Source organism: Zeus faber (assembly GCF_960531495.2).
Source record: "Zeus faber genome assembly, chromosome: 10".
Taxonomy (NCBI): domain Eukaryota; kingdom Metazoa; phylum Chordata; class Actinopteri; order Zeiformes; family Zeidae; genus Zeus; species Zeus faber.
This window is the reverse complement of record NC_137199.1, coordinates 3,621,000-3,648,681: the sequence shown is the minus strand read 5'-3', so window position 1 is coordinate 3,648,681 and position 27,682 is coordinate 3,621,000. Positions and strand designations below refer to the sequence as shown.

The following is a 27,682-nucleotide window of genomic DNA, read 5'->3' as shown; positions in this document are numbered from 1 at the left end:
GAAACTGGGATCTTGTCGGTGACTGGCAGAGGGTTTTTTGGGGGAGCGCAGAGTGCGGTGCTTCGGTAGAACAATGTGTCACTGTTTGGCCTTCCACCTTGCGCAACAGCAAACAGGAACGATGTGCTTGCAAATTCCTTCATACGAGACATTCCCATCTGAAGGCCCGTCTTGTCATCGCTTTCTTAGTCTCCGGGTGAATATCACGCATTTGTCCCGATTTTCTAATCTGAGAAATGTTTTGTGTTACCTTCTTATAATAAACAGATTAATTACAGATACTAAACATAACTAGCTCACTAAAAAAGTAATAGAAAAGACATGACTCGGCACAGGGGCAGTGTAACATTTAAATGTCCCTGATGTGTTTGTACTCAAAAAGCCAAGCGCAGAGTTTGACACACTTTTGCAAGGACACACACACACACACACACACACACACACACACACACACACACACACACACACACACACACACACACACACAAACTCATGACATTGCAGCATAAGCTGGCAAGGAAGCAAAGTTCCTCTTTGCAAACAGGGAAACGCCCTCTGTGTCTCTGCAGCGATGACCACATCAAGAGCCACATTAAGTGCAGTTTTTACACCATTAGAAATTGGATTTATTCAGGGCAAAAATAAAAAAGTGTGGAAGAACAGAAATCCTGTCTTATCCGGCCACTTATTATAGACATTGATTATTGCATGCGGTCGACACAAAAGCCACGATAATGATCCATTATGGACTAATTTCTTCTAGTTATGAAGTGCTTATGCTTGTTATGGGTACCTCCTTATTGTGTAGAATTATTCTTTAGTGAGAGCCTTTATTAAATAAATCACCCTCCCTCTAAGAAACACCAATGCGTCATTCTATCTTTGTAGCCCCCCACTTCTGGATCTCTCTATATTTCCATCTCTGTCTCCTTCCTTCATCTTTTCCTCTCATTGTCCCATTGTAAATCCAGTTGTCAGTGGAAAAACCTCCCATCTCCTTGTCCATATTTCTCTCACAACTTCTCTGATTCCGATGTTCTCTATGACCCTGAAGACGAGCTACAACAATTTCTTTACCTCGTGGGTAAAAAAACACGAAACCTGCAGTGAGAACTTCAGATGGACGGGTTCGGACCCGTTCCGGTTCTATCCCTGGCCAAGTGTTCGAGACATCGCATCGAGGGCTGGATAGATTTGTCCGGCGGCGAGTACCAGTGAGCTTAGAAACACCATGTGACTACCGCTGCACACAAAACCTCCTTTAACTGCACTTTGTGCACCACTTCAACACCCTCCAGCTCACCACATGAATGGGAGACATGTACATTTGTTTGCGTGAGAAAGTGTGTGTATGGTTTTTGAAACACACAAGAAATCAATGAGGCCGACCGTTTCAAATCTATATGGGCTATGCAACCTGGATGAAAAGGTAGCCTCAGACGAGGGGACGAGCCAGAACAAGAAGGCCAAGTGAAGAGTGGAGAGAAATGATGAGCTGAAGAGATGAAAAGCAGAAGAGGAGGTGATTGGTGTCACTCCACTGCATGTCATACTCCACAATTAAGTGCCACGATAGGACAACGTCATAATTTCATCACAAGACGATAGTGCTGAAAGGCAACAACAATAATATCAATAGCAATCACAACCAATAACAATGAATCAATGATAAAGACATGGCTTTGTGCTTACAGTGACAGGGTGAACCAATACTTTTATTCTCCATCTCTCCTTGTATACACACTTGTCTTTCTATATACCCACGACAGAAGTGGGCCTTCCAGGTTAGGCTGACAAAGCATTTGCGCTGCAAATTATTTTGAGTCAGCAATCTGTATTTTCGAATGAGCTCAACCCAGAGGTACAACTAAAGTGACTATTAAGATCGGCTGGCCTGATGTACGGGTGGAGAACAAACGTGGCTGGACTTGTCAGCTCATCTAATGGAATTGCATCAGTGACCCCCCCACTACCAACTAGGAAATCTATAGGAAAGAAAATAAAGTCCATACACAACATTTCAGCAAGATGAGTCAATTATCGCTTTTTGGGCGGGTTTTCATGCGGTCCCTGCAAGTTTCGGCAAATGCAATGACTTTTTAATGCTAATTCAGAGGGATACTAAAGTTTTTGAGGGCAATTCCGTTTCAAGTGAGTTCCATCAACCTTCATTACTGTCAACAAAACTCAGCAGCCTGAACTGGCAATCCTACAGCACCAACGAGTTGAGTGACGATTATCAGTTACTCTAGACTGATGAAAAAATGCTGATACGCATCAAAAATAGTTCTGAATGTAGCCGCAGTTAAAACAACTAATGTCTTGTTTTCGTGTTTTTACTTTTACTCGTCATAGACACAAGTTGTATGAGATATCTTTCTGACTACTGCCATTTCCTCCAATCCTCTGCAGCAGTACAATGGAGACACTTAAGCACACTTCAAGTGTAGTATGTCCGAGATGAGATAGCATGGTTTTCACTCCAGCAATAAAACATGGTTAAAACCATGTACACCATGATGTAAACTTATAATAATGTCAAAGTATTAGCTCTTCAAAGTTGCAAATAAAATCCATTCCTTAGGGACAATAAAAACCTATACATCTCCTATTTGCATCGACTCTAGCTTTTACATTTCTAAATGCAACTGTATACATAACAGTACCTGCATGCGGTATGCGTGTCTTCTCCTACTCTGAAAGGTATTGAATGCGGTGAAATGTAATTAAATGCAAAGTGAATGCACAGCATGCCCCGGCATAGTTCCAGTTAACAAAGAGAAATCAAAAACGCTGTCTCAGCAATTCCAGCAAGTGAGCAATCTCAATCAATGAAATAGTAGAAAAACAAAAAGGAAAGTATTGATCTTGATTGTATTTAACCGCTTTGTTTTGTACCCCTGGGAGCGCGTGACACGGTAGTGTGCTTATTGTTCCCGAGAGCTAGTCCCTAGTCTTGATCTCCCAATGTCACCATCGATTGTTGACACATAAGCGTGACCACACGCGCTCACAGACACACATAAAGTCACCCACAAGCAGTGTTTCAACACTCTCTGAAAGGCCTTTTGTTGAGAAAATCTTCTATTAAACTGCTGGGTCCTTGGTGTCAGAAAAATCAATGTATGTTAAAGTATGTATGTTACAAACTCGATTCCTCCTCCTGGCTGTGCACAGTAAATTATATCTAAGTCACACCAAATGCCAAAAATTAATCAATACACGTATTTTCCCATAATCTGAGCGTTTAATCTAATAAAGTGTCTCAATGTGAAAAGCACGTAAAAATAGTTCTATGTCACAGACTCAAGGTTAAAAGTAGGATTTCATTTAAGGCCCACGCAGGCTCTTCTGTACCAAGCATGTGCAGCATTTCCTATTTCCAGTGAAGAGACTGCCAACAGGGAGGGCAAGCACACAAATATGAACGCACACAAACGCACACATTTTGTGACTGTAATTTGGGGGACATGCCATTAAACTTTATTCATTTTCCAAATGCTGCCCCCCCCTTTCCCTAAGCCCTAACCTTGACCCAATTTTAAGCCTCGACACCAAAAGCAACCACAGACGCTAGAACATCGAATTTTCCGACGTCGGGCCTGGACTTGACCAAAAAAACAAAGAAACTAAGAAACAAATTTAAAAAACAGTAAATGCTACAATAGTTACGTGCATAAAAAAAAACCTAGCAACCTGGTTAGCACCCTGAGATATATAGGCTACACCAAACTGAATGAAAATACAAGAGAGAGAGAGAGAGAGAGAGAGAGAGAGAGAGAGAGAGAGAGAGAGCGAGAGAGAGAAAGGGAGAGAGAGAGAGAGCGAGAGAGAGAAAGGGAGAGAGAGAGAGAGATGGTCATGTGATAAGGAACTTTACTCCACCCATTTACATTTAAAGGATGCAACAGTGTGTTTGTGGCTTGTGTGTGTGTGTGTGTGTGTGTGTGTGTGTGTGTGTGTGTGTGTGTGTGTGTGTGTGTGTGTGTGTGTGTGTGTGTGTGTGTCTGTGTGCACTCTGAAACGATTTGGGAGGGACTCCAAGAGCTCAGGAGTACTCTTGAACTCAAAAGCACACACAAAATGTTAGTGAAAAATGCATTCAGCATATGGACGAGTATAATAAGTAATGTGTGATTAACATCTAACCGACACTCACATTTTTCTAATATAGAATTGAATATGCATTGAAAGAGGAAGTGCGGGAGCGAGAGAAAGAGACTGGACGAGACGGGCGAAAGGGACTGGGACGGCGGCCGAAGTGAACTACCAACCTTGTAGACTTGCCCGTAGGTCCCATTGCCAACGACCTCCACCAATTCGAAGATACCCGCTGGGTCCTGAAGTAGAAGCAAGGGTCAGAAAGTGAGGAGAGGAGAGGAGAGGGTGAGAGGAAGGAAAGCTGTGTCGCGGAATGCAAGTCAAACTACCCATTGAACAGAATAGAATAGACTAGAGGGACAGGCCCATACAAGGAAGTGTCAGACCTAGGAAGTATGCGATAACACACTAAAGATCAATGTAAGAAATTATATACGACATATCTATTTAATACTGCGTGTTTATGAAGACCTGTGTCCCAAACAAAGCTGTGAGAAGCAACGTCTTCTCCTAAAAGACCAAACAAACATGCCAGACACGGTGAGGACATGGAGAAAGCTAATATTGGCTTCAGGGGGAATGAACGCCAACTGGACTAAGTCGGTTGTAAAATTAAATCACCATCCAGAAAATGTTGCATCAGTCCCACACAAAAGGCAATTAATTGGTTTGTGCATGCCGAGTCGTTTGGATCTGCCTAAACAGTGCAATGTGAGGACATATGAAACCCGTCAACAACGTAAAGTCGGTTAAAGTGGTAACCGTGCAGTTATTTTGTCCAAAAATCCATATTTTATACTTTTCTTTGTCGGTGGCGGGGTCGGTCTTTTACTTTTAACTGATCAGGCAGAATATCCAGTTGCGGTCGACAAACTGTCGATGTGGATGAAATATCCCTACCACCTCAAAATATGATGTCGTGTAATCCTCCCAAAGATATTTTTATGGATTACCACTTGAATACTCAATAAAGCAATGCGTGACATCTGAACTTCTTCTTCTCTCTTTGGGCTGCTCCCGTTAGGGGTGGCCACAGCGGATCAGCCGCCTCCAATACCTTCTGTGCTGCGTATCTTCCTCCCTTACACCAGCCGCCTGCATGTCCTCCCTCACCACGCCGCAACGCTTTCTTGATTTCATTGACGTCTCCCTAGATCGCCTATGTTTCGCACGTCAGTTTGGAAAAATAAAATGCAATATCAGTGCTCTCGGTAAACTGTCGATGTAGATAAACTAACCTAAAACTACCCCCAACAACCCCAAAAAATGATCAGAAGAAGGGGTAGTGTTCAAAGTTTAAAGTTGCAGTTTCCGATAGCGCTTGGGAAGCTGACGTCACATTGCTGGAGCATATGGGGGGTACCACGCCCACTGCCTGTGAATCTCGCTCTGCATGATCGAGTTAAAACGTGGCTTGGAAGTCTTGTTAGTGATATTTCCCCCTCCCTCCTTTCTCCATTTTTGTACATGCTGTGTATTTGAGCTCGTTCTCCATGCCACTGGATACAAGCGATCCTCCAAAGACGGTGACCCGGATTCCATAGCAACCCATAGCAACCGTCTACAAGTCCCAGCCCTAGAGGGTTCTGGGACTTGTAGTGTTAGCGGTCCCAAAACAACTATGACATGGATTACCACTTTAACGCTCAATGCGTGACATCGGAACACTTTCTGGATTTTAATGACGTCTCCCGAGACCGACAATGTGTTTTGCACGTCACGTTTGGAAAATAAATGATGATAATAATAATAATAATAATAATAATAATAATAATAATTAAACATCGTTTCAGTATGAATGCTTGGGAGTGTAAAACGTTTCTTTTTCCCCTGCAGGGCTCAACAAGTAGCCGCTCTACGAACTCCGCCGCCCCGCGCCCGTCGCGTCTGCCAAAAGTTGACCCCAACTCAATAAAAGGAGAATAAACGTTGTTTCCATACTCACTCTCAGAGCCGCGAGGTCTATGCTGTCCAGACTTCGAGTGGTGTTTTCTCTCGACATGGCTTTTTCTTGTTGTTGATGCGGGACCAGAGACCGCCCGCCCCCCCCCTCCTCACCTACAAACTATAACGGTTTTGTGCTCGGGTCGCCGCCATGGTACGGTACGGTGGTGTGTGTGTGTGTGTGTGTGTGTGTGTGTGCGTGCGTGCGTGTGTGTGTGTGCGTGCGTGTGTGTGTGTGTGTGTGTGTGTGTGTGTGTGTACGTGCGTGCGTGCGTGTGTGTGTGTGTTCCAGAAGAGGCGCCCGCTGCCAAAGCGACTCAGGAAACTTGACATCCACAGAAACCCGGAAAACACTGAGGAAACTTTGCTTTACCACCCTCCCCTCAACCACCACCACCACCAGCACCACCACCCTCCTCCTTTTTCTTCTTCCTTTCTCTTCCTCCATCCTTCTTCCCTCCGCCACTGTCGTCTCCGTTGAGTTAAAGGGAGGGGTTCGCCTTTTTTTTTTGGGGCGTTGGAAAAACATAAACGCTGGTTTCCATCATTTATGATGACTGTTCATAGCAGAACCTTTTTTTTTTTTAACTTTTTTGCGTTTTGATTTGTAAGCGTTAAAATAATTTAAAGATACACATTCTAAAGCTCCTTTTCGAAAAAGAGAAGCCCATAATCACACAGTTTCTTTGGGTATTTTTTCCCAGTGTTTTGAGTACCAGCAATATCAATGACGGTGATATCACATTTTATTCCAAAGTTTTGTATTTTTGGAATGGCTGCAATACATCTTAATTGTAACGTTGGCTTGTAAGTTGCCAGTAAGAAGGGGCGCAACTTCCCGTTTATAGTCTTTTGTTTTGTGCCATTTGTTGACCATTTACGACCATGAGGTCCCCATTTCAAAAAAGGGGATTTAGCTTTTTTCTTTTATTATTATTATTGGGGTTTTTTTTGGACTGTATTTTAGCACAGTAAGAAGCTGCAGCTGAGGTGAACGTTTCCCGACAGTAAACTACGACACTGTATACTGTACTACTACATAAATGATAGGAACCAAGGCCTGGGTTAAAAAAAAAACCCCAGCAAAGATACCCTATAAATTTGTTTAAAACAGGACTGTGGCGCTAATTGCAAAGGTATTCCAAAGATGTCCAAGCATGACCATCATTCATCCCTTAACAAGGCAACCACTTAACAAGACACACACTCATTCAATTCACAACACAGCGTGACCCTTTTTACCAACAGAATGACATGTCAGACCTTGCATTGAGACAGGAGGATCTCAAGTGGGGTTTTTTGCGTGGCAAATACTTTATTCACAGTGGACTAAATGACCCAAATGACTAACAAACATGATCACCTTTTAAATTTGATTATATATAAAGGGGATTTAACTAATGTATTAAACAAATATATAGTAATATATTAAACAAATATACTGTGTGTGTGTGTGTATATATATGTGTGTGTGTGTGTGTGTGTGTGTGTGTGTGTGTGTGTGTGTATTATTCAAATATAATAGATCAATAATAATAAACTATTTCTTGGACACACTCTCCAAGCACCTACAAATGATACCAGGGATATATAAAGCACCGTGGGTGAGCCTTCACTTTCTACAGTAACTGTGGCATAAAAACGAATGAGGGAACCGTCAGTAAAGTTGGATGTTCTTCTTCATTCAATTGAATAGAAATAGGAGGAAGAGAGATGTCACCTTTTAAATAGTGTTACATTCTCAAAAATATAGATATTAATATAATTTCATGTAGCAGATTGTGACTTGAATATGACTTGGATATATTTGGATATAATAAATGCATTATGGCATAGTAAACTAAAATATGGGTCTTTAAATACCATACTTGTGGGCTACTACTCTTTACTTTCAGTCTAGTCTATATAATGTATATTGTTGGGTGAGTCAGTTGTTTAAGTCACCAATTATCCTCTTTAACGTAGAATAAACATTTTTTGTCAGAATACATGCCCCTTGAATCAAGTTGATAGCTCATATTGGCAGGAAGCAAACCATTTCACCAGGTTTTAGAGGTTTTAAAGTTAAACCTGAACTATAAACATCTTTGAGTGACGAGTGACTAGAAGTATCGCGTGCACAGCAAGGCATCTCATGCACCTCCAGGAATAAAGCTCCAAATGACATGCGGCGAATTAGCACAACACAAATTTGACTGGACTGGGCTTCCCGCAAATCATATTTCACCTCGAGTCTGTGTTTTTAGGTGTAAGATGCAGAGCCGTGGGGTTGTGCACATCTTGAGGGATCCAATATGTCAGCCTGTTAAAACAACGTCCCTTCGCTCTCTCACTGAAATGAAAGGGTCTGAAGGGGAGAAGTGGATACAGGACAGAAACATAAACGTCAGTGTTTAGGAGGAGGCCAAATGGTCGTGCCTCTCTCAACATCGATAGAATGCGGGTGTAGGAAGATACAGGAAGACTGTGTGCCTTTGTGGGTGTGTGTGTGTGTGTGTGTGTGTGTGTGTGTGTGTGTGTGTGTGTGTGTGTGTGTGTGTGTGTGTGTGTGTGTGTGTGTCACGGAGTGAGAAGAATGGTGGCTCTGTGGTCCTTCACACTGGCCCTGTTCACACCAGGGTCAGCTGCCTCGACACACACACACACACACACACACACACACACACACACACACACACACACACACACACACACACACACACACACACACACACACACACACACACACCCTCACACACCATGACTTAGCTTACTATGACTGTTATCCAACTTAAACAAGACAACATTCTGAGGCACAATCAAATGAGAAAATTCCAAAAAGACCTAGACGTGTCTTTCAGTCTCTCTCTCTCTCTCTTTCTCTCCACAATTCCTCAGTCACATCTTTCGACATCCTTGTGACATATGACTCAGAGAACCCCCCCCACCCCACCCATAAAGATTTTTAATCCGCTCGGCACAAAGACCTACATGAATACAAAATGAGTAATTATCTAATCAGGATCTCAAAGTGTTCACCGAGAGGCAAGAAGACGGCAAGGGAGATAAAAGTGCCCCGCAAACCATGTTACATACAGTACATGTTCAATCTTGTCCGAAACAAAATGTTCCTAAATTGTAATCTACAATGCGCGTGTGGAGATAACGTAAATTAGGGTGGACATAGAAAGGCCGTGACACCATATCCACTGGGTTGTGATGGAGACAGGGCAGAGGTTTTGTGGCTTGGTTATTTGCTGTGGCATTTTCCGCCATCGGAGTCAATAAATCCAATGGCTTAGTCCAATTAGTCCAATAGCTCCAGGAGTGGCTGGATCGTGCTGTGGCCACTTTCGTCCACCCACAATTCTTGAGAGAAATTTGGAATGACTGGCAAGATCATCTTTCCCAACAGATGGCTGAGCCAAGGCATGGACGACGGGTCATTCCAGTGGCAAATATCTGACCTCAGCATTCATTCATCCATCCATCCATCCATCCATCCATCCATTCTCCATCCATCCATCCATTCATTCATTCATTCATTCATTCATTCATTCATTCATTCATTCAATACGGGTCTCACGTGGAAGTTTAGAACCAAATTTACTGTAATACCACGGACAGAAGAAGCCAGAATATGGGATCGGATCTTGCATTTCTGAAGACAATATGTACACTACTAGTGCTCGCGTTAGATCATGTCAGAGTTCCATTAAGATGATGGGGTGAATCTCAACATCAAATCACCATGCGCGTTGTGTTTTTCTCGTCTGCTGTGGTTTACATTCTGAGCAATTCAAGATGTGCGTCGGATTTCCCCACCTCTCCTTCAAAACTGTGCCCTGTTGTGGAATTAACTGGGCTCTTCTTCTTCTTCTTCTGCCTGCGTTGGCCCTTGCTGCCACCAGAGGGCGCTGTTGAATGACTTTGTTAATCATGGCTTGTCAAAGATGACAGCAGGAGGGGAAGTAAAGGCTGTAGGAGGCAGAAGTGAGGGAGTCAGGGGGAGGGCTGATAAAAGAAAGATAAAGCACTTGTGCCGGGTCAGGGCAGGCTTTTAATGGTGGGTCATCAGTAAGGCGATTCAGTTTGCATGTCTGGCTCTTTGGGAAAACAAAGGAAAAAATAAGACTTTATTTGTATTGATGGCACACGTCCAATATACTTACTTCATTAATTGATTTTCCTCATGTTACGCACCAACGCAGGAGCCCTTTGAGCAAATGCCCACGTCCTGTTTGCAATGTTAACTCAACATCCGCCCGATTATTGAAGACCGACATCACAAGACAAGAGGAGAATCAAAGGGACGAGACTACATACTGTAGAACAGTGTGTGCTGTGAAAATCTTTCAGATTCCACTTCAGATAGATACACAATGGAAAATAGATCTTGTGTTGCAAGATCAAAATTGTAAAGCTGTACCGACTCATCAGTCCCAGCCAAAATAGCTGCTCAGTGTTCATAAGCTCAAGCTCTAGTTTCACACCAAAAGTGAAAATTACTAGTAGGCCAAAATATTAAGCAGTTATATGCAGTGGTGGAAAAAAGTAGTGGAAAGCCACACTTGAGTAAAAGTGGAGATATCTTACGAAATTAGAATACTATCTGAGTAAAAGTCTGATATTAGCTGATATTTTAGATACTTACTGTAAGTATAAAATGTTATTATATTGTATTAAATATACATAGGTATCAAAAGTAAAAGCTAATTATGTGGAGGGAAAAAAAACTGACTTTTCTTTGCTTCGATTTTATTCTGGTTGCCAATATTTCCTTATTTTTCGATAAGCATAAAGGCACCTTTACATTCTGTAAGACGCATCTTTCAATCCAACATAAGAAAACATTTGTTGTAAATATGGCCATGAGTGCTGGTCTCCATCAGTCGTAGCAGGTGCAGGTGGAGCAGCATCACCGCTGGAGGAGGCCGTCGCTGTGGCCGTCTCTCTCCAACACGCTGCTCTACACTGTACTTGTGGCTCCCTGGGACCTATGCCTGTGCTAGTTCAGTAGCAACACAGCAGAAATGAAAGCGAGGTCTCCATGACATCATCCCCCTATGGCCCTTTATTCACTCACGTCAACCTTGTGATAGCTTGACTAACATCACTGACTACAAGTTTACCTACCATTGTATTTTATAGCGAAGTAACGAACGAAGGTGTTCAGGGGAAATGCATCGGAAAAGTATACTTTTTTAGGGCTAAATGTAGCTTAGTAAAAGCAAAATGTTGCTGTAGAAACAAAGGGAAATAACAGGACAACTACAGCGCACATGTGGGCAAGATAAATGGTTTTCAAGGTCTAAGTAGAACAAAGCAATAACGTCGAACTAAAATCCAGACGGGATAAAAAAAAACAAAAACAGCAGTCATAAATCTATGAGACTTGGTGACGGTGGTGACAAGAGGCAGGAGCATGAAACAATCCACTGCACTTCATGTCACTATCACTTTGGATGATTAAATACATATGTACGGCATGCATGACAAAGCTGGGAAATGTGTTATTGTTGAGTAACACATACATCGCTTTTTTCAAATGGATCGAATTGAAATCCTACTCAAAACCCAACAAACACAAAATACAGTATATGAAAAAAAAAGGTAAAAAAAAAAAAGACATCCATACAAATTGACTTATACATACAGTATGCAGTATATATATAATTTCCTGTTATATACAATGGTGGAAATCACTGGGGGGACAGAGGGCTTGGGCTCCCCCCTCCTGGGAAAAAAGTGTTGCTCCAACAATAATATAGGACGATGCAGTGCATCGGGGCTAAATTTGCACACCTGTCCCCCTCTGTGACGGCACTGACGATGTGCGTGGCAGCGATGCCCACGCCAGCAAAGCTGCGGCTTCCCCAGACAGTTTGCCTAAAGTCGCCTGGCCATTTAACCAAAGTTTGGTTTAATAGGCCTTGGTTTTATACTGTGTATATGTATACAGTATATACTGTAACAGACAGCCAGATAGTGGCAACAACTGACAACCAGTCAGTTGTTGCCACTATCTGGCTGTCTGTCAAACATCGTACACACACATTCCGACAAGAAAACTCCAAGAAAAAAGTTATTCCTTAGGCCGAGGCTTTACAGGTCATACCGTCTCACAAGCAACGCCTTTGCTGCCTCCTAATTCCGCGGATTCTCCCAGCACCCAGTGGATGTCTCTCCTATTTACTGCCAGGTAACATTACGCAAGCTCTTCAGTGATTAAAATTAAAACTCCAGTCACCTGTGCCCAGCCTGGAGCACTTAGTCGCCTAGGAAACAGTGTAGGGCATGCACCCTGCAAGATAAAGGTTTCAAGGTGCATGGGATTGCTTTGAGGACAATTGAAACACAAATGTAAAACACCAAACTTTGGTATGAGACGTTGTGCTTCAGTCGTCTCACAATGAAATGAGGCTTCCTGAAATGAGCTACAGCAATTACACTTTATGTGTGTTCGAGGCTGCTAACTCAAGAGGAGGTCTCAACCATCAATCAAATTCACAGCGACATCGCACTGTAATGGAATGCATAAACATATATATATATATATATATATATATATCCCGAGGGGTTTGTGCATATGCATTACCGTGCGTAATGGATATACAGTATATGAGATATATATGATATATATATATATATATATATATATATATATATATATATATACTTTGCCCTATCCAAATCAAATTCTTGGCTTTAGTTTGTAATATGTGTATCATTGTATAAATTATTGATTAATTTCATAATTATATTGAGTAATGTTTCCTAAGTATACACATTTTTTTTATTGTGTATACTGTACTTTTGCTGATTGAACAAATGAAACCACAGACTACATGACTTATGGAACAGGGCCAGCAGCAAACGGTGGCAGTCTACGCCAGTGTTTCCCAACCTTTTTTACAGTGAAACAATCCCACGACACATCACTATCCCGTTAACCACTCAAAACATCAGCAATATGTGGAACTGTGCTTATTGTTATGGCTTACTAATAGTTATGCAAGACGCAACTAAATCTTTTAAATGACTCTGGAGTCACTCCGGCAAAAGTGGAACTGAAACTGAAAATAATTAAGGATGAAATTAAAGTCCATGTCCAAGTCGTTCAGTCGAGTCCTCCCTCACCCTCCGTGCGTTACACCGACTGAATGGAATGAACCCAGAGTCTCACGGACTCGGGTAAAAATAGTTTACGACTTCTCCAAAGAGAGGTGCAGATGCAGATGCAGATGCGTATTAGATTCTACATTACTGTGTACATTATGTCGATTTTCTACAAATCATCTACATAATGTGTAGATTATTCAATAGGAGATACCCAAATTAGGAACCTTATTTTTGCTGGAGCTATTAATTACACCAAAAACACAGTGGTACATTTCCAAATATTAACAAACCAAGCTGTTTATCATGGTTTGTCACATTGTAGGGCTTTAAATTCAGATTAGGGATTAAAAAGACGACAGAACGACTCTTTTGCTGGAGTGACTCACGACTTCTGAATCATTTAAAAGATTGGCTTGCTGCGAACAAATTGTTGGCAAGTCTTGTGTCTCTATTGGTTAGCAACTTTGCATACTTTGAAAGTCTCTCCACGCATCCAAAAGCTGCTCAGAGTTCTCTAGAATTGTAGTAATGACATGGGCCCAGTGACAGCGTGTCGAGGCGAATGGCAGCCAAGTGCTGAACAAGTTGTAATCAGGAGGATCCGTGAGGTTGATTCCCAAGTACCTCAGACACAACCCCAGGTAGACATCTTCGATGCAGATCGCCTCTACGTGCCTGGATGCCCCTATAAGCTTTTGGGAGAGATCCATTGAAAAGACATAGCCTAGTCCCATGGCATATGGCGGGTAGTGAGACTCTGAGAATACCTCTTCTGGCAGAAACCACTTTGAGGTTGGCTCTCGGAGAACAGCGCCATATCTCACTACCCTCCCCGTCATGTACGCATGTTTGGGAGCCGTCAGAAGCATATTGACGAGGTTGTGAACGTTGACGAACATGTCTGAGTCTGTCTTCATGGCATAGGATGCGCCAGGGCATCGGGCTGTGAGCCATTCCAGCATAACCATGGTTTTGAGGGTGAGGTTGTAGTAGCTGTCTAGGAAATCAGCCTGGAGGAGGTCGTGGTGTTCCTGGCTCTCGCGCCGCAGCTATGGGAGAGTGATGCCACATTAGTCATTGACAAAATCAAATAATAATAATCCTGTGACATATTTCCAATGTTCTGAAATGGACCAACCTCTTCCTGGGGTAGCGTTGACCCATTATCCACATGAACTCGTCCAAGCAGAAAGAAACGGCTGACCACTTTGCCAAGTACAACCGTTTCTCCACCCCAGGTTTTGCGGATTGCGTCGCGGGCGCGGCGATTCCAGGCCGCCACCGGAATCACAATCACCAAGAAGGCCTTTTCCTGCTGACATTTCTCCGGTTCATCCAACATGAAATGGTACTGGTGGGGATAAGCCACAAAGTACGGTTTTGTCGATGAAGATGCGTCCCGGGATGTCTGTGCAAAGCAATGCATACAAAAATATGATGTTAAATCTGGGACGGTGATAAGAAACACATAGGGGCCCACTCACAATTTTGAATATCATGACCATCATATAACCATGTCTTGGTGTGAGCTTGCCATCGAAGTAAACTTTAAGATTACTGATGAAGATACTTACTCTGTTAACTTTGATTCCATTGTTGAGAGGTTTGGTTGACCATGATCTTGTCCACCAATGATTTGTAGACCATGATAGGGGGTTGGAGTTGTAAATAGTGTACGTGCCGAAAGTCGCAATTAAGAACAGGAAACACAGCAGCCTTGTTCTTTTCCGCACAACATTGTCACTAGCAAGACAAAATGGAAACCGAAATTAGATCTTTTTTTAAGCACTGTGTGCAGAGCAAACAGAACGAGTGCCACTCATTATTATTGGGGTGATGTGGCTTTCTCTTCATCAGAAACACCTTTATTCATTTTACGTGTCTTAAGAAGAAATGTTTCTTGTTTGTTGTTGTTTGTTTCGGTATACTGAACACACACACACACACACAAAAAAAACACACATCCCTTGCAATCACTGATTCAAGACGAAATGATCCAAGGCAGTGTTTTGTTTGTTTTTTATTTGTTTGTTTAAGAAAATGTATTTCATCACATAAAAATTATGCTAAATGAATTAATAAAAAGACATATCAGACATTATTTAAGGAGAGGGATATTTATGTTTCTTGTGCTGCATTCAAAATTCTAAATGGGGGGGGGGGGGGGTGGCCCGTCGTTTTTTAATAAAAAAAAAAACGAAACAAAAAACACCGGACCAGGGTCTGTGGGACAGGAGGGTGCGAGTGATTTGGGTTCGACTTGACTGAAGGACTCGCACCCCCAACCGCGCAATTTTAACTGCAATTACCAACAGCACACATTGAGCACTGGGGTTTTCTGGGGTGGCCGGTCGCTGGCGGGTCGGTGTGGGGGCGTGGTTGGCCGGGGGGCGGTCGGGTGGGCCGCCCCTCCCGGCCTGGCTGGAATCCGGGCCGGTCGGTGCCTTGCGCCTGTGGCCCGGGTTCTGTGCCGGCGGCTGCGTCTTGTGACTGCACCCGGGGGTTGGTTGTATGTGTGCGCCCCTGGGGTACGGGGTCTTCTCGTGCTCCCTGGGACTGGGTCATGCTCCTCGGGGCTGGGCTTGGGGTTGCTCCACGGCTCTGGCTCTGGCTTCTATAGGGGCCCGGTGGACTTCTGTGGCTGCAGGGCAGGGTACTCAGGGCTTTCCTGCAGCTGTCGGGTGTCCACGGGGCTGCGGAGTTCGGGGGGGGTTTGGGGCTCCTTCCGCTGCTTGGAGGCGCCGCGACATAATACTGACCTTATACACCAATGCCAATGGGGATAAGTCATGTACACTCACCGGTGGATATCTTACACACACACACACCCTCCTCCAAAGAGGGCGGTTGGTGGTGGTTCTCTATAACCAAAAGCTGTGCTCTTGTCGTCCCACAGGTCATCCACAGGACAGAGTTATTGCAGCAGTTCTTGATGATTTAAGATTTTGTATAGAGTTGCAGGTTGAGAACTTGAACTCCACTTGCAGAATAACTCTGTGCTCAATACAATGGAATACAAATACTCTGTGTTGTATGCCATGCATGCTGACAGCACAGGTAAAAAAAAAAGAAAAAAGAAAAAGAGAGAGATGTCTATATTTTGGTTTTGCATTCAAAAATGTTAACACAGATTTCTGGATTTTATTTTATATATATATATTTTATATATATATATATATATATATATATTATATATGTACTGTATATATATTGTATATGTACTATATGAACAAACAAATCTTTAACACCATACAGAGGAAACGAGTGACTCTTGATGGAAGTGTTTTATATGATGTGTTTGTTTCCTAATTTTAACAGTAAACATAGAAATGTAGACAAATATTTAATTCATCCCCTTTCAGAATGCTTAACAATCTCGCAGAAAAATAAAGAAGAAACACATATTGTTCATATACAGTATAATTCAGATATGAATGTACATACATCATTGTTGCATGTTTTCTTACATGATTAGAGCTTCTTTCAGACAGAATTCATACACTCACTCAAATTTGCTCTCTGTCTATCATACCTAGAAGTACTACTTTGAGTAAGCTGGGGGATGCCAGGTCCCAACGGCAATGCCTCCCACCAGGACATAACAGTCAACAAAACTCAGTTGACTCAACCTGCAACCCTACAGCATCAATGTGTTGCATTTCACAGGTAGTGCACAGCTGATAACCACTACCCCTAGCTGATGCATTGTCAGAAAAAGTTCTAAATGCAACTTCATTTCAAACAATTAAAATCTATATTTTTTTTAATTTTCATTCAGCTTTTGAGAGTGCTGGAAGGTGTATTTCCAAAATTTCACACAAGTTAGGCAAGCTGATTCCATCTGCAGCCTGGCACAGATCTAACACTCTAAGTGTGGTTATCTCAGCACTGGACACACGGGGATGAAATTGGTTTTGACCTTCTTGTGTGATTCTGGGTAAGATAGATTAAAAGGTAATTTCCCCCCAAAAATTGACAATCCCTCAAAGTGCCGCACAACATGTTTTCCTTTTTCTTTTTTTCCTGCTACAAAGCAAGCACCCCTGGAATGTCTGCTAAAGCTGAACTGAACTGGGCTGACAGGATGATTCAAGATTCAAGAGGTTTGAACAACCTATGTCGGGGGGTTCTTAGTTCCTCTTGCTAGTGCATTTATTTTTTCCATTTCCACAATTGTAAACATTGGGCCATATTATCTCGTTTACACAAGCATATCACAGCCAAATTTGGGATCCATCAATAATTTCTTGCTTAAATTTGTTATTAATTCAGAAACAAATATAGAGTCCTGGAAAATAATAGAAGTGAACATTAACTCACTTTAATTGGTATATTAGAATCACAACTAGGAAAAATGAGTAAATATTCAATATTATACAATATTAAACAATATAAAACATGAAAACAAAAAAGATTTTCTGCTAATAATGACCCAACACCTATTATTAGAGGGCACATCTTTAGAGATTGCCAGGATCTGCCTACTGAGTGTGGGTGATCACCTGCTTTCCACTGGCAAGAGAAGCCCTTCTTTTATTATTAGTTATTTGTATTTTCATTCTATTATTATATAAGTTATAAAGTGGTGCCGCGACTCAATCACCAGGCCAACCGCGGCACCAGAAACCACCATATTCCAGCCAAAGTGTGAACCTGAGAGCACACAGCATCCACCGCCTATGTTATTTATGCCCTGTACGACTCGGCAACTCCTCTTAGTTTATCTGCGAGTAGGACACATTTATGCAGGCGTGGTTTAGGCTATTTAGATGTTGCGAGCACGCGCCTGTCAAGTTAGAATGCTTCAGATTCATCAACATACGCACTTGGGTAAGTACAAATGTGGATAGTACGCATGTGTCTGGAATCCCGTGGTGATATTGAGTGACAGTTAGAACTGTAAGGAGATTTCTAGGCACATATTCATGAATGAGGCCCATTGGCAGCATCCATAGAGAACGGTGACAAAACTCCAACACCCACTAAGGCAGCCATCAAAACTACCCCAGCAAATTAGAATTCACGACCATGTTCCCCCTGACCATTTCATGTAAACTTGTCCCCACGCTTTCTGATCCAAGAAGTAAAACGCCTGGAACAAGGTCTTTGATGAGCTCGTCAAAAGGAAGGAAGCTAATAACACACACTCTCATTGGTCTGTTGACTTGTCAATCGAACCGCCAGGAAAATGCAACCCTGCCTTTCAATATGTTTTTTTAAACATAAAGTAGTAGTGGCTTTAAAGACCGAACTTGACAAACAGTACAGGTTTGGGGGACTGTTCAGGTTAATACTTCCTCTGATAGCTTCATATTACAGTGCCCCTTTGTTCGTCTGTTTTCACTTTGTTTTACTCGAAAGTGGAAACCATGGCAACCCCAGCATGTGATTGGAAACAGAAGTGTTCTGAAACTAGTTCTGTAAACCCTGAAACTCAGGGTGGACAGTCAACACAAATTTTATGTTCAATTTTTATTTCTGATTTGCACCCACCCTGTGGATCAATGTTTGTTTACTAAACTCACTCACTATTCCATTTTGTAGAGAAACACAGGAGATCATGGAGATCAGCCAGCAGAATTACTTAGGAAAGCAAAATATCTTTACAAACTTGAAATTGGATATGTTTTTGAAAGCTTTGGCATATTTATGGCTTTGAAAATGTAAAGAACTTGAGTTTTCCATCTGAAGGTTTATATTTCCGCTGATAAACGTGACATCGTCAGCATCATTTTAAAAATTGTTGTATTGTCTGTAAATCAAAGAAGATTACTTCCACATTCAACTAAATGAACACCAAATAAATAAACATAACAATTAGGAAAATTCAGCACACAAGCTCCAAGCACAACGCCAAAAGTATTCTTTTGGTTTGAAAAAATGTCAGAAAACTGTCTAAGGTGACTTTTACAACTTACTTGTTTTGTCTGACTAAGTTATGATGATTTAGCAGCTAATTCTCGGGTTTTGGAATATGAATCTATTAATATATACTTAATAAATGAGTTATACAATAAAATGTGTAAGGGGTAGTGAAAAAACTGAGAATCAGCCGCAAAATATCGTTATTACTTTACCAGTTTTGCGTTCTCTCCTCCAAATAATCCAGCCACGTAACTACCCATTCATAAAATTCAATTGCACACTGTAGGATCATCCTCGTCCCGGGAATATGCACCAGCAATAATGGTTTGTGTGGCATTTAACACTGTAAAGGAAGTGAAATGTTTTTTTCAAGGTGCAAACAATGCTGGAAATGGAAAATGCTGCGGTGCTGCCTTCAAGCGCAGAAATATCTGATTAAGAGTTGAGCATATAAGCGAGTTGGTAAATATGACAAGGAAAGTCGAGATTTTACATTAATAATTAATTTTATATATAAATTATATATTTACTTTATAATTATAAATAAATATAATGATAATTTACAGTATATATACATTTATAATAATAATAATAATATAATAATTTATAAATAAATAATCATCTCAGATCATCTCCTGCTCAGCGTGGAGAGCAAAATCTTCAGCGTTGTGGCCAACGCTCCACCTTCTTGTTGTGCAACAACTACATCGACACGTCGGTACAGAAGGGAGGCATACCAGGAGTCCCTGGCTGACTCGAACACACAGGCGTGGTGACCCAGCTCATCAGGGGGGCAAGAGAGGGCAGAGGCGGCCTGGCTGTGCTGTGGCTGGACCTAACCAACGCCTACGGTTCAATACCCCACAGTCCAAGTGGCTCTGGAGAGACATTACATACCCCAGAAGGTGAAAGAACTCATCTTGGACTATTACAGCAAGCTCAGCCTGAGGGTCTCTTCTGGCCAGGTGACATCTGACTGGATCCAGCTGCAAGTGGGAATAATTACTGGGTGCACCATCTCAGTGATGCTCTTCGCACTGGCAATGAACATGCTGGTTAAGGCAGCTGAACCAGAATGCCGCAGCCCGCTCAGCAAGTCTGGAGTAAGGCTATATCCCATAAAAGCCTTCATGGACGACCTCACAGTGACAACTGTCCCAGGAGCCAGGTGGATTCTTAGAGCTTTGGAGGACATCATGTCATGGGCACGCATGAGTTTCAAACCCACAAAGTCGAGGTCCTTGGTTCTAACGAAAGGGAAGATCACAGTTCAGCTTCAGGGTGGTAGCAGACCAGATCCCCACAATCACAGAGCAACTAGTGGAGAGCCTTGGGAAGGTTTTCAACAGTAGCCTGAAGGACATGCCTCCATCAAGGCTACCAGCACTGAATTGGAGGGCTGGTTAATGGCAGTGGATAGGTCTGGGCTCCCTGGAAGATTCAAGGCCTGGGTCTACCAGCATGGAATTCTCCCAATAATCCACTGGCCTCTGTTGATATATGAGGTTCCCATGACCATCGTGAAAGGCCTTGAACGCAAGGTGAGCAGCTACCTGCGCAGGTGGCTGGGCCTGCCACGCAGCCTGAGTAGCATCGCGCTGTATGTAAACAGCAACAAGCTCAAGCTGCCTTTCAGCTCGGTCAGGGAGGAATTCATTGTCGAACGGGCACGGGAACACCTGCAGTACTCAGAGTCCAGAGATGCTAAAGTTTCCGGGGCAGGGATGCTGTCAGGACGGGGAGGAAGTCGAGGGCAGCCGATGCAGTCCAGCAGGCAGAGAGCCGCCTGAAGCACAAGACCATCCTTGGGAGCGTGGCACAAGGCAGAGCCGGCTTCAGGAGCATGAGAACAACCCGATATGACTCTCCCCACGGGAAGGACAGGCGGAAGATGGTGCAGGATGAGGTGCGAGCTTCAGTGGAGGAGGAGCGATCTAGCAGGGCAGTGGCCATGAAGCAGCAGGGTGCCTGGATGAAATGGGAACAGGCAACGGAGAGGACGTCACCTGGAAGGACATCTAGGATCCCCCGAGGGTCAAGTTTTTGATACAGGGGTCTACGATGTTCTTCCCAGCCCATCTAAGGTGTTCACGTGGAGAAAAGTGGAAACACCAGCATGTCCCCTGTGTTCCAAGGCAGGGACACTGAAACACATCCTAAGCAGCTGCTCTCAGGCACTGGCTGACGACCGTTATTGCTGGAGGCACGACCAGGTCCTCAAGTCCATTGCTGAGGCAATCAGTAAGGGGATTAAGGATAGCCGACACATCCGTGCTACAGCCAAGACCATCTGCTTTGTCAAGGAGGGGCAGAAGCCAACTAAAACATTAAAGGACTGCACTGCCAGTTTGCTCTCCGTGGCCCAAGACTGGATGATGACTATTGACTTGGAGAAACAGTTAAAGATACCACCACACATCATCCAGACCACACTGAGACCTCCATCATCCTAGTCCCAGAGGCTACAAGGCAGTTGATCCTGCTGGAGCTAACGGTGCCCTGGGTGGAGAGAATGGAGGAGGCTCACGAAAGGAAGAGCGAGAAATACCAACAGCTGGTGGAGGGTTGTCGGTGGGCAGTCGGGAAATTTGCTGGCCATTCCCTTAACAAGGCCTATGGAACCTTAGACACAACTGGCTTCAGCAGAAGAAGAGCCATCAGCAACAACATGGAGGCAGCAGAGAAACCGTCCAGATGGTTCTGGCTGAAAAGGGGGGAGCAGTTGGGTTAGTAGTCACCACTTGGACACTCGGTCTGTTGTGAGACCCGAAACACCCAATGACTCCAGGAAACAACACTGATGATGAGTCCAAGTGAGTGCATCAGAAGGTGCTTTGATGGACTATATAATTATAAATAAATAATTTTCTTATAATAAAAGCTCCCACCTTCAGTTAAACAGTTATCCAGTTTCTAATAGTCAAAGTAGTAGTAGTAATAGTCACAGCTGTGAGTGGAGTTTCTCTTCCTTGAAGTACATCGAAAGGCTTTCATGCAGATGGCCACTCCATAGCCTTTGACAATGACATTGTGATTGACTGAGTTGCACAGAAGGGTGAGTTGCTGAGAAAACCGCTCAACCAATAGGGTAAGACATAATTCTCTCCAACAGTTTTAGTTGACATTGTAATTACTCCCAAATGTCTTTATTTCTTAGTTGATTGTGCTGTCTATAGTAGTGCTGTCTACCACTTTACTGTGTGTGTGTGTGTGTGTGTGTGTGTGTGTGTGTGTGTGTGTGTGTGTGTGTGTGTGTGTGTGTTGACCCCAAAATGCTTGCCCACCCATAATTAATTGTTTATATTCTCTTTTCTTCCTTTTAGCTTGCCCCTCATCGATGCCACCCACGTCCCCATTCCCACCTCCGTCCTCCACCCTGGTGTGAGGATACGGATGCCACGGTAGATGTAAAATATGTACAGTACTTAATTTTTGTTCAATTTTGAATATAATTTTCAACCATATTTATTAAATATTATTATTTTCTATTTTTTTTCCTGTAATACTCCTGCACTAGTATAAATATATACAAGCTTGTGTTTGATTATTAAAACATTATTTTATTGTTTATTGTTTATATTGTTTATTGTTATTTATAATTTTTGACTTATCAGCAAAGCAGGGTGTTTTCCAGGATTTCAATGCAGAGAGGGCAACTTAAGAGAAAAGTGAAATGGGAGTGACTGTGCAGTCAAGTGTTTTTCAACACCCAGTGAACCTTTTACATTTGGAGGGAAAAAAACCCCAAAAACCTCAAACCGGTGTTCTGTTTTGTATGAGCATTGCTGCGATTTGAAGTTTCAGTTTTGACAGCACACTGCTGGAAAAAGGAGGCTAAAAGATCTACCTTTTGTTGTTTGTTGACCTCCTCTTTTACTTGGTTAAAGGTTACATTGAACAAGTCGAATTATCTGTCATTGTTTATTTACAGAGATAAATTGAAATATCTTTTTTATAAAAGATTTTCTTTATTATTTTTTTTCATGTTTTTTTTCCCAAATATTATAGTATATAGCGGAATTGTATTTTTGCTCAAACTGCATTAACATTGACTTAAAATATAGATAATTACATATATAAATAATTAAAATATTTACATATGCGTGGTGCCTGCAAAAAGCTGATGGTTTTTCGAGTTTCGTTTTGCCAAGTTCTACACTGTGCCCGCACTTTGCTGGACGCAAGCTCTGTGAGGTAAGTACTGGAGGTAAGTTATGGTAAAGTTTCATTTAGGAGGATTTAGATGTACATTTAATACAACACAGACAATTAATTCTATTATATAATTATAGAATCCAGAATCGCGATTGTGGCTCGGCCCCTTGCGGCCAACTGCGCGAGCACCGCGTGTCGATTACGCACATTTGAGTATTTTTCGTATTTTTCGAGCTTATAAAGCTTATTGTGCGTAATCACCGGGTGTCATGACATTCCACTGCATATGTGTATGACCGTATGTGTATGTATGTGACAAATAATCTCTTGAACTTGAACTTGAGTCTTTGACTCAATTCTTAATTAACTATGACTAACTATCAACACCCAGTGAACCGAATAAAAAATAAACCTCAAACTGGTTTTTCATTTCGTATGAGCGTTCCTGCGATTTGACATGAGACACCACATCGCTGCTTATAATGTATATATATATATATATATATATATATATATATATATATATATATATATATATATATATATAATGTTTTTGCGTATAATGCATTAGCATTGACTTAAAATATGCATAATTACATATATAAATAATTAACATATTTACATATTTACATTGACTCAATTCTTAATTAATTATGAATACATTCATCTCAATTTTTGACTTACCAAATAGGCAAGGTGTTTTCCAGCATTTTAATGCAGACAGGGCAATATGAGGGAAATGTAAAATGAGAGCAGACACGATGAGGATGTTACACATTCTGTGAATGTCTGAGAGTCTGCATTGTGGTTTGTGGTTTTCCGAATATGGAGATACGAACTTTAAAACTGTGTGAAAGGCATTGAGCATAAGCGTGAATGCAAATGTTTATCATGCATGAGAAAATATATTTCAACATAATCAAATGAGTAACAAAATATATTTAAATATGTTGTCAGGTGTTTATTTCCTTGTTGAGAGGCTGGTTTTATCAGTGAGGTGGTCTCCCTAAATTTGGATTATTGCTATAGTGCAAATATCCTCTTAATGGAGCACAAAAACTGCTACCGATTTTCATGTCCCTATGCTGCTGTTTTCTATTTGATCAACACAAAGGTTTAGCTGTCTGAGTTGTGTCAGATTTCTTTTTTTGCAACATGCCACTATGCTGATATTCAGTAATGCTGGAACTACAGCAGGCAAAGGACAGAGCGTGTTTGTTTTTACCGACTACACCGGTTACGTGGGGAAGCGCCCCAGATGTGTCAGTCCTGTTATAGAGAGAGAAGGAATCTTGAAAACAACAGCGATTCACATTTTTTTTAAACTAAAATAAAAAAGTAGAACATTTTTTAATAAAAAATTAATCTTTGTGATTTCTGCTTCCTACTTGCTGAAAATGGCGTAACATGTCATAACATGTTGATCTTGTTTAGGCTGTCCCATACTATGTACTATGACCTCCAAATCTGCATACATTTAATACACAAGTTGAGTACATACACAAGTTAGTTAAACGGAAGGTCTTGCTGCAGCGTACAAGTTAGTGTGTGTGTGTGTGTGTGTGTGCGTGTGTGTCTGCGTGTGTGTCTGTGTGCGTGCGTGTTTGTGTGTTGACCCCAAAATGCTTGCCCACCCATAATTAATCGTTTATATTCTCTTTTCTTCCATTTAGCTTGACCCTCATCAATGCCACCCACGTCTCCATCCCCACCTCCGTCCTCCACCCCGGGGTGAGGATACAGACGCTACCCTCAGTACATGTACAATATGTACAGTCCTTAATTTTTGGTCAATTTTAAATTATATTTATTATTAAATTATAAATAATATTATCATTTATAATTTCTAAATAATATTATCATTTATAATTTAGGGTTAGGGTTAGGGTTACGGTTAGAAATTGTCAAAATATGCAAATTATAAAAAATAAAGTATGCACAATGCATTGAAGAGGGAACGAAAAAGAAAAGAAACAAAAAATAAAGAGCAACATTCTGAGTGAAACTCATCTACTCAAATGATGTTCTGGAGATCAGTTAAGCTCTAGCACTAGTGCAAATAAATACAAGCTGGTGTTTGTTTATTTAAATATTATTTTATTGTTTATAGACCAGCAATACGCAGACCAGGACTAATGGTCTGCACAGATCGCTGCACTTTCACACGTCACAACTTTTTGTCTTGTGATGGGGAATCTAGCACTCTTGTGGTTTTACACGACATGACTGATCAGTGACAGGGGGTCACATCAAAAGATCTTTCACCAGGAGGATTCCTCGGCGAGTCTGTCGGGGTCTCCAAACTACGTTCTGTCACGAAAACAGAAGGTAGAATTGACAATGGAAATGAAACCATAGACAGGATTATTATTTTTTTTATTATATTCTTGATCACTGTAAAAAAAAACGGAATAAAAGCAGAATTTAAATAATCAATGTATTGAAAACCTAGAGAAGAAAAGCAGAATAGGTATGTAATGTGTTTCTAGCTGCTGCATTGTGCACTCCATTGTGACTTCTGATATTCACTATCATAAATGTATATAAATAAATAATAATCAAAAAACATTTACGTAAAAAAAAGAATCAAAAAAAGTGTAATAATAGTTCCACGATAAGTTACTGCCGTTAAATGAAGAATTCACTCCTTAAAATTTCATTTTCATAAATAGAATGTGCAAAGAAAATAGAATAAAAGTGAATGACAGCTGTAATCAGACGAATCAGTCTCTGAATAGATTACTGTCCTTTTCACACATTTATTTATTCTTTCCTGAGATAGACCAAAGAGCGGAGATTGCTTCTGCAAAAATTCTCGTCTTTGTGGTTGGGAACGTCGCCATTGAGGAAAACAGTGACCATGAGTGTAAAAAAAAACCTTGCTTGTCAGATTTTCGTAATAAGCAACCATATTTTTATATCAAGCCCAAAAAACTCACTCCCCCTCCCATATTGGAGGTTGATGATGATGAACTCCGATATCATCCCAATATATCCCTAACAATTACCACTTATTATCAAAACACAAAAAAGATCAATTAAATATGGGCTCCATCACAAAAACAGCAACCCCATCTCCTATCACTACCGAGCTCAAAGCAGAATGCAGTGCAATCTGGCCCTAAAAAGACAGTACACGGTGGCAGATTACGCGACTACAGTCCGGCCATCGAGACCGGCTGCTACAAAAAGACAAGGCTCCCCAAAGAGGAGCGACTCTGCCGGTGCGACGAGAACAAGGAAGAGACAGAGCTGCACAAATCTCCAAACAGTCCGAGCCAAATAGTTCAACAGATTCAAACAGAAACACCCTTAATTGGAGAACATTATAGATCAAAACGAGATGCCGATTCTGTAGAGAGAGCACAGGGATTGCTGCAGGCCGGCAGCAGAGCAACCGGAGGAAATAATGTACGGAAGGTATCAGGCTAGATAACTAAGGGGAACATTAAGGTTGGTCTGCTCTCTTGCTCGTCTCACTTTAAGTTGGTTAAACCGCAAGTCTTGCCGGTTTCCGCTTAAAAGGTAAGAGTACCTCACCATAGAACTGTCAACTGTTAATGTCAAATAGAACATGTCGCAATCTGTTTCTTTAAAAACCCAACTGCTTCCTGTGTGGTTTTATGTTGTTGCTTTCTTTTTTGGGGTTGTCTGCAGCTAGACGCCATGCCAACAAGGATTATGTTTCACCTGTAGTTCCTGGCCAGATGTCGGCGGGCCCAAAATTGTAATTGGCCAGTTGACCAGAAAAATAAAAAAAACGTAGTAAACATTTAAAACACAAGCATGTGCAACAATGCATGAGTAGTAGAGGCCAAGTTAATACACATGGATACAAGAGGTTGCATTAGCCAGCAATTACCGTTCTTTGGTAATTTAGCAATTGAATAAAGTCAGGAAAATGTAAATTGGGTAGAACTAAAAATGTTAAATATTAATGTCTATATATGTTAATATCAATTTCTGATATTTTATGCATGGGAGGGCACAGGAAAAGGAGCGTGATAGTGTCACAGCCCCAGCGGTGCCTTTCTGTCCCCCGGTCTCCTTATGTGTCTCTCCTCCCTTTCCCTGTTGTATCGAGCACGCCCATGTCTATGCAGTGCAGCGTGGGCGTGGCTCCTGGTTCCAGGCCTGGCTGGCACAGCTGCGCCTCCTCACACTCATCACCACTCTCCAGAAGAACCCCGGCTCCTCGTCCACACCTCGTCTGATCGTGCTGTCTCCTAGTGTGGTGTTCTCCAGACTGCTCGCCGGTGGGTTCTCATGTATTCGCCTCGCCTCGCCCTGTCTGTCTGTCGGCCCCGGAAAACCTCCCACGTGCCTGCCTGCCTGCCTGCCTGCGCCTCGCCAGCGGCCTGTACACACCCCTAGCCCTGTGCCTTCAGCCTGCCCGCCTGTACCTCCAACCACCAACCTGCCCTTTATTCCATTCCCACATCATTTTGTTCCCCCCTTGTAAATAAACCTCCTGTACTTTCCCCGTGGTGTGTGCTGCATCTGGGTCCTATCCGCC

General features: G+C 42.1%; 2 protein-coding genes across 2 annotated transcripts in view; both read right to left on the bottom strand.

Annotated features, from left to right (window-relative positions):
* LOC307235559 (mitogen-activated protein kinase kinase kinase kinase 4) overlaps window positions 1-6,114 on the bottom strand; it is a 79,685-nt gene extending 73,571 nt beyond the window's left edge. The window contains exons 1-2 of the mRNA XM_080007686.1: window positions 6,047-6,114; window positions 4,275-4,340 (exon numbers count right to left, since the gene is read on the bottom strand). Of these exons, the coding sequence (XP_079863812.1) occupies window positions 4,275-4,340; window positions 6,047-6,103 (123 nt within the window). The 5' untranslated portion in view covers window positions 6,104-6,114. The remainder of the gene's footprint in view (window positions 1-4,274; window positions 4,341-6,046) is intronic.
* Window positions 6,115-13,601: 7,487 nt separating this feature from the next.
* LOC307235558 (beta-1,3-galactosyltransferase 1-like) lies at window positions 13,602-20,206 on the bottom strand (the record flags this gene model as incomplete). Its single annotated transcript, XM_080007685.1, has 3 exons — window positions 13,602-14,195; window positions 14,285-14,554; window positions 20,018-20,206. The coding sequence occupies 3 exons, from the start codon at window positions 20,204-20,206 to the stop codon at window positions 13,602-13,604; spliced, it is 1,053 nt and encodes a 350-aa protein (XP_079863811.1).
* Window positions 20,207-27,682: the final 7,476 nt, after the last annotated feature.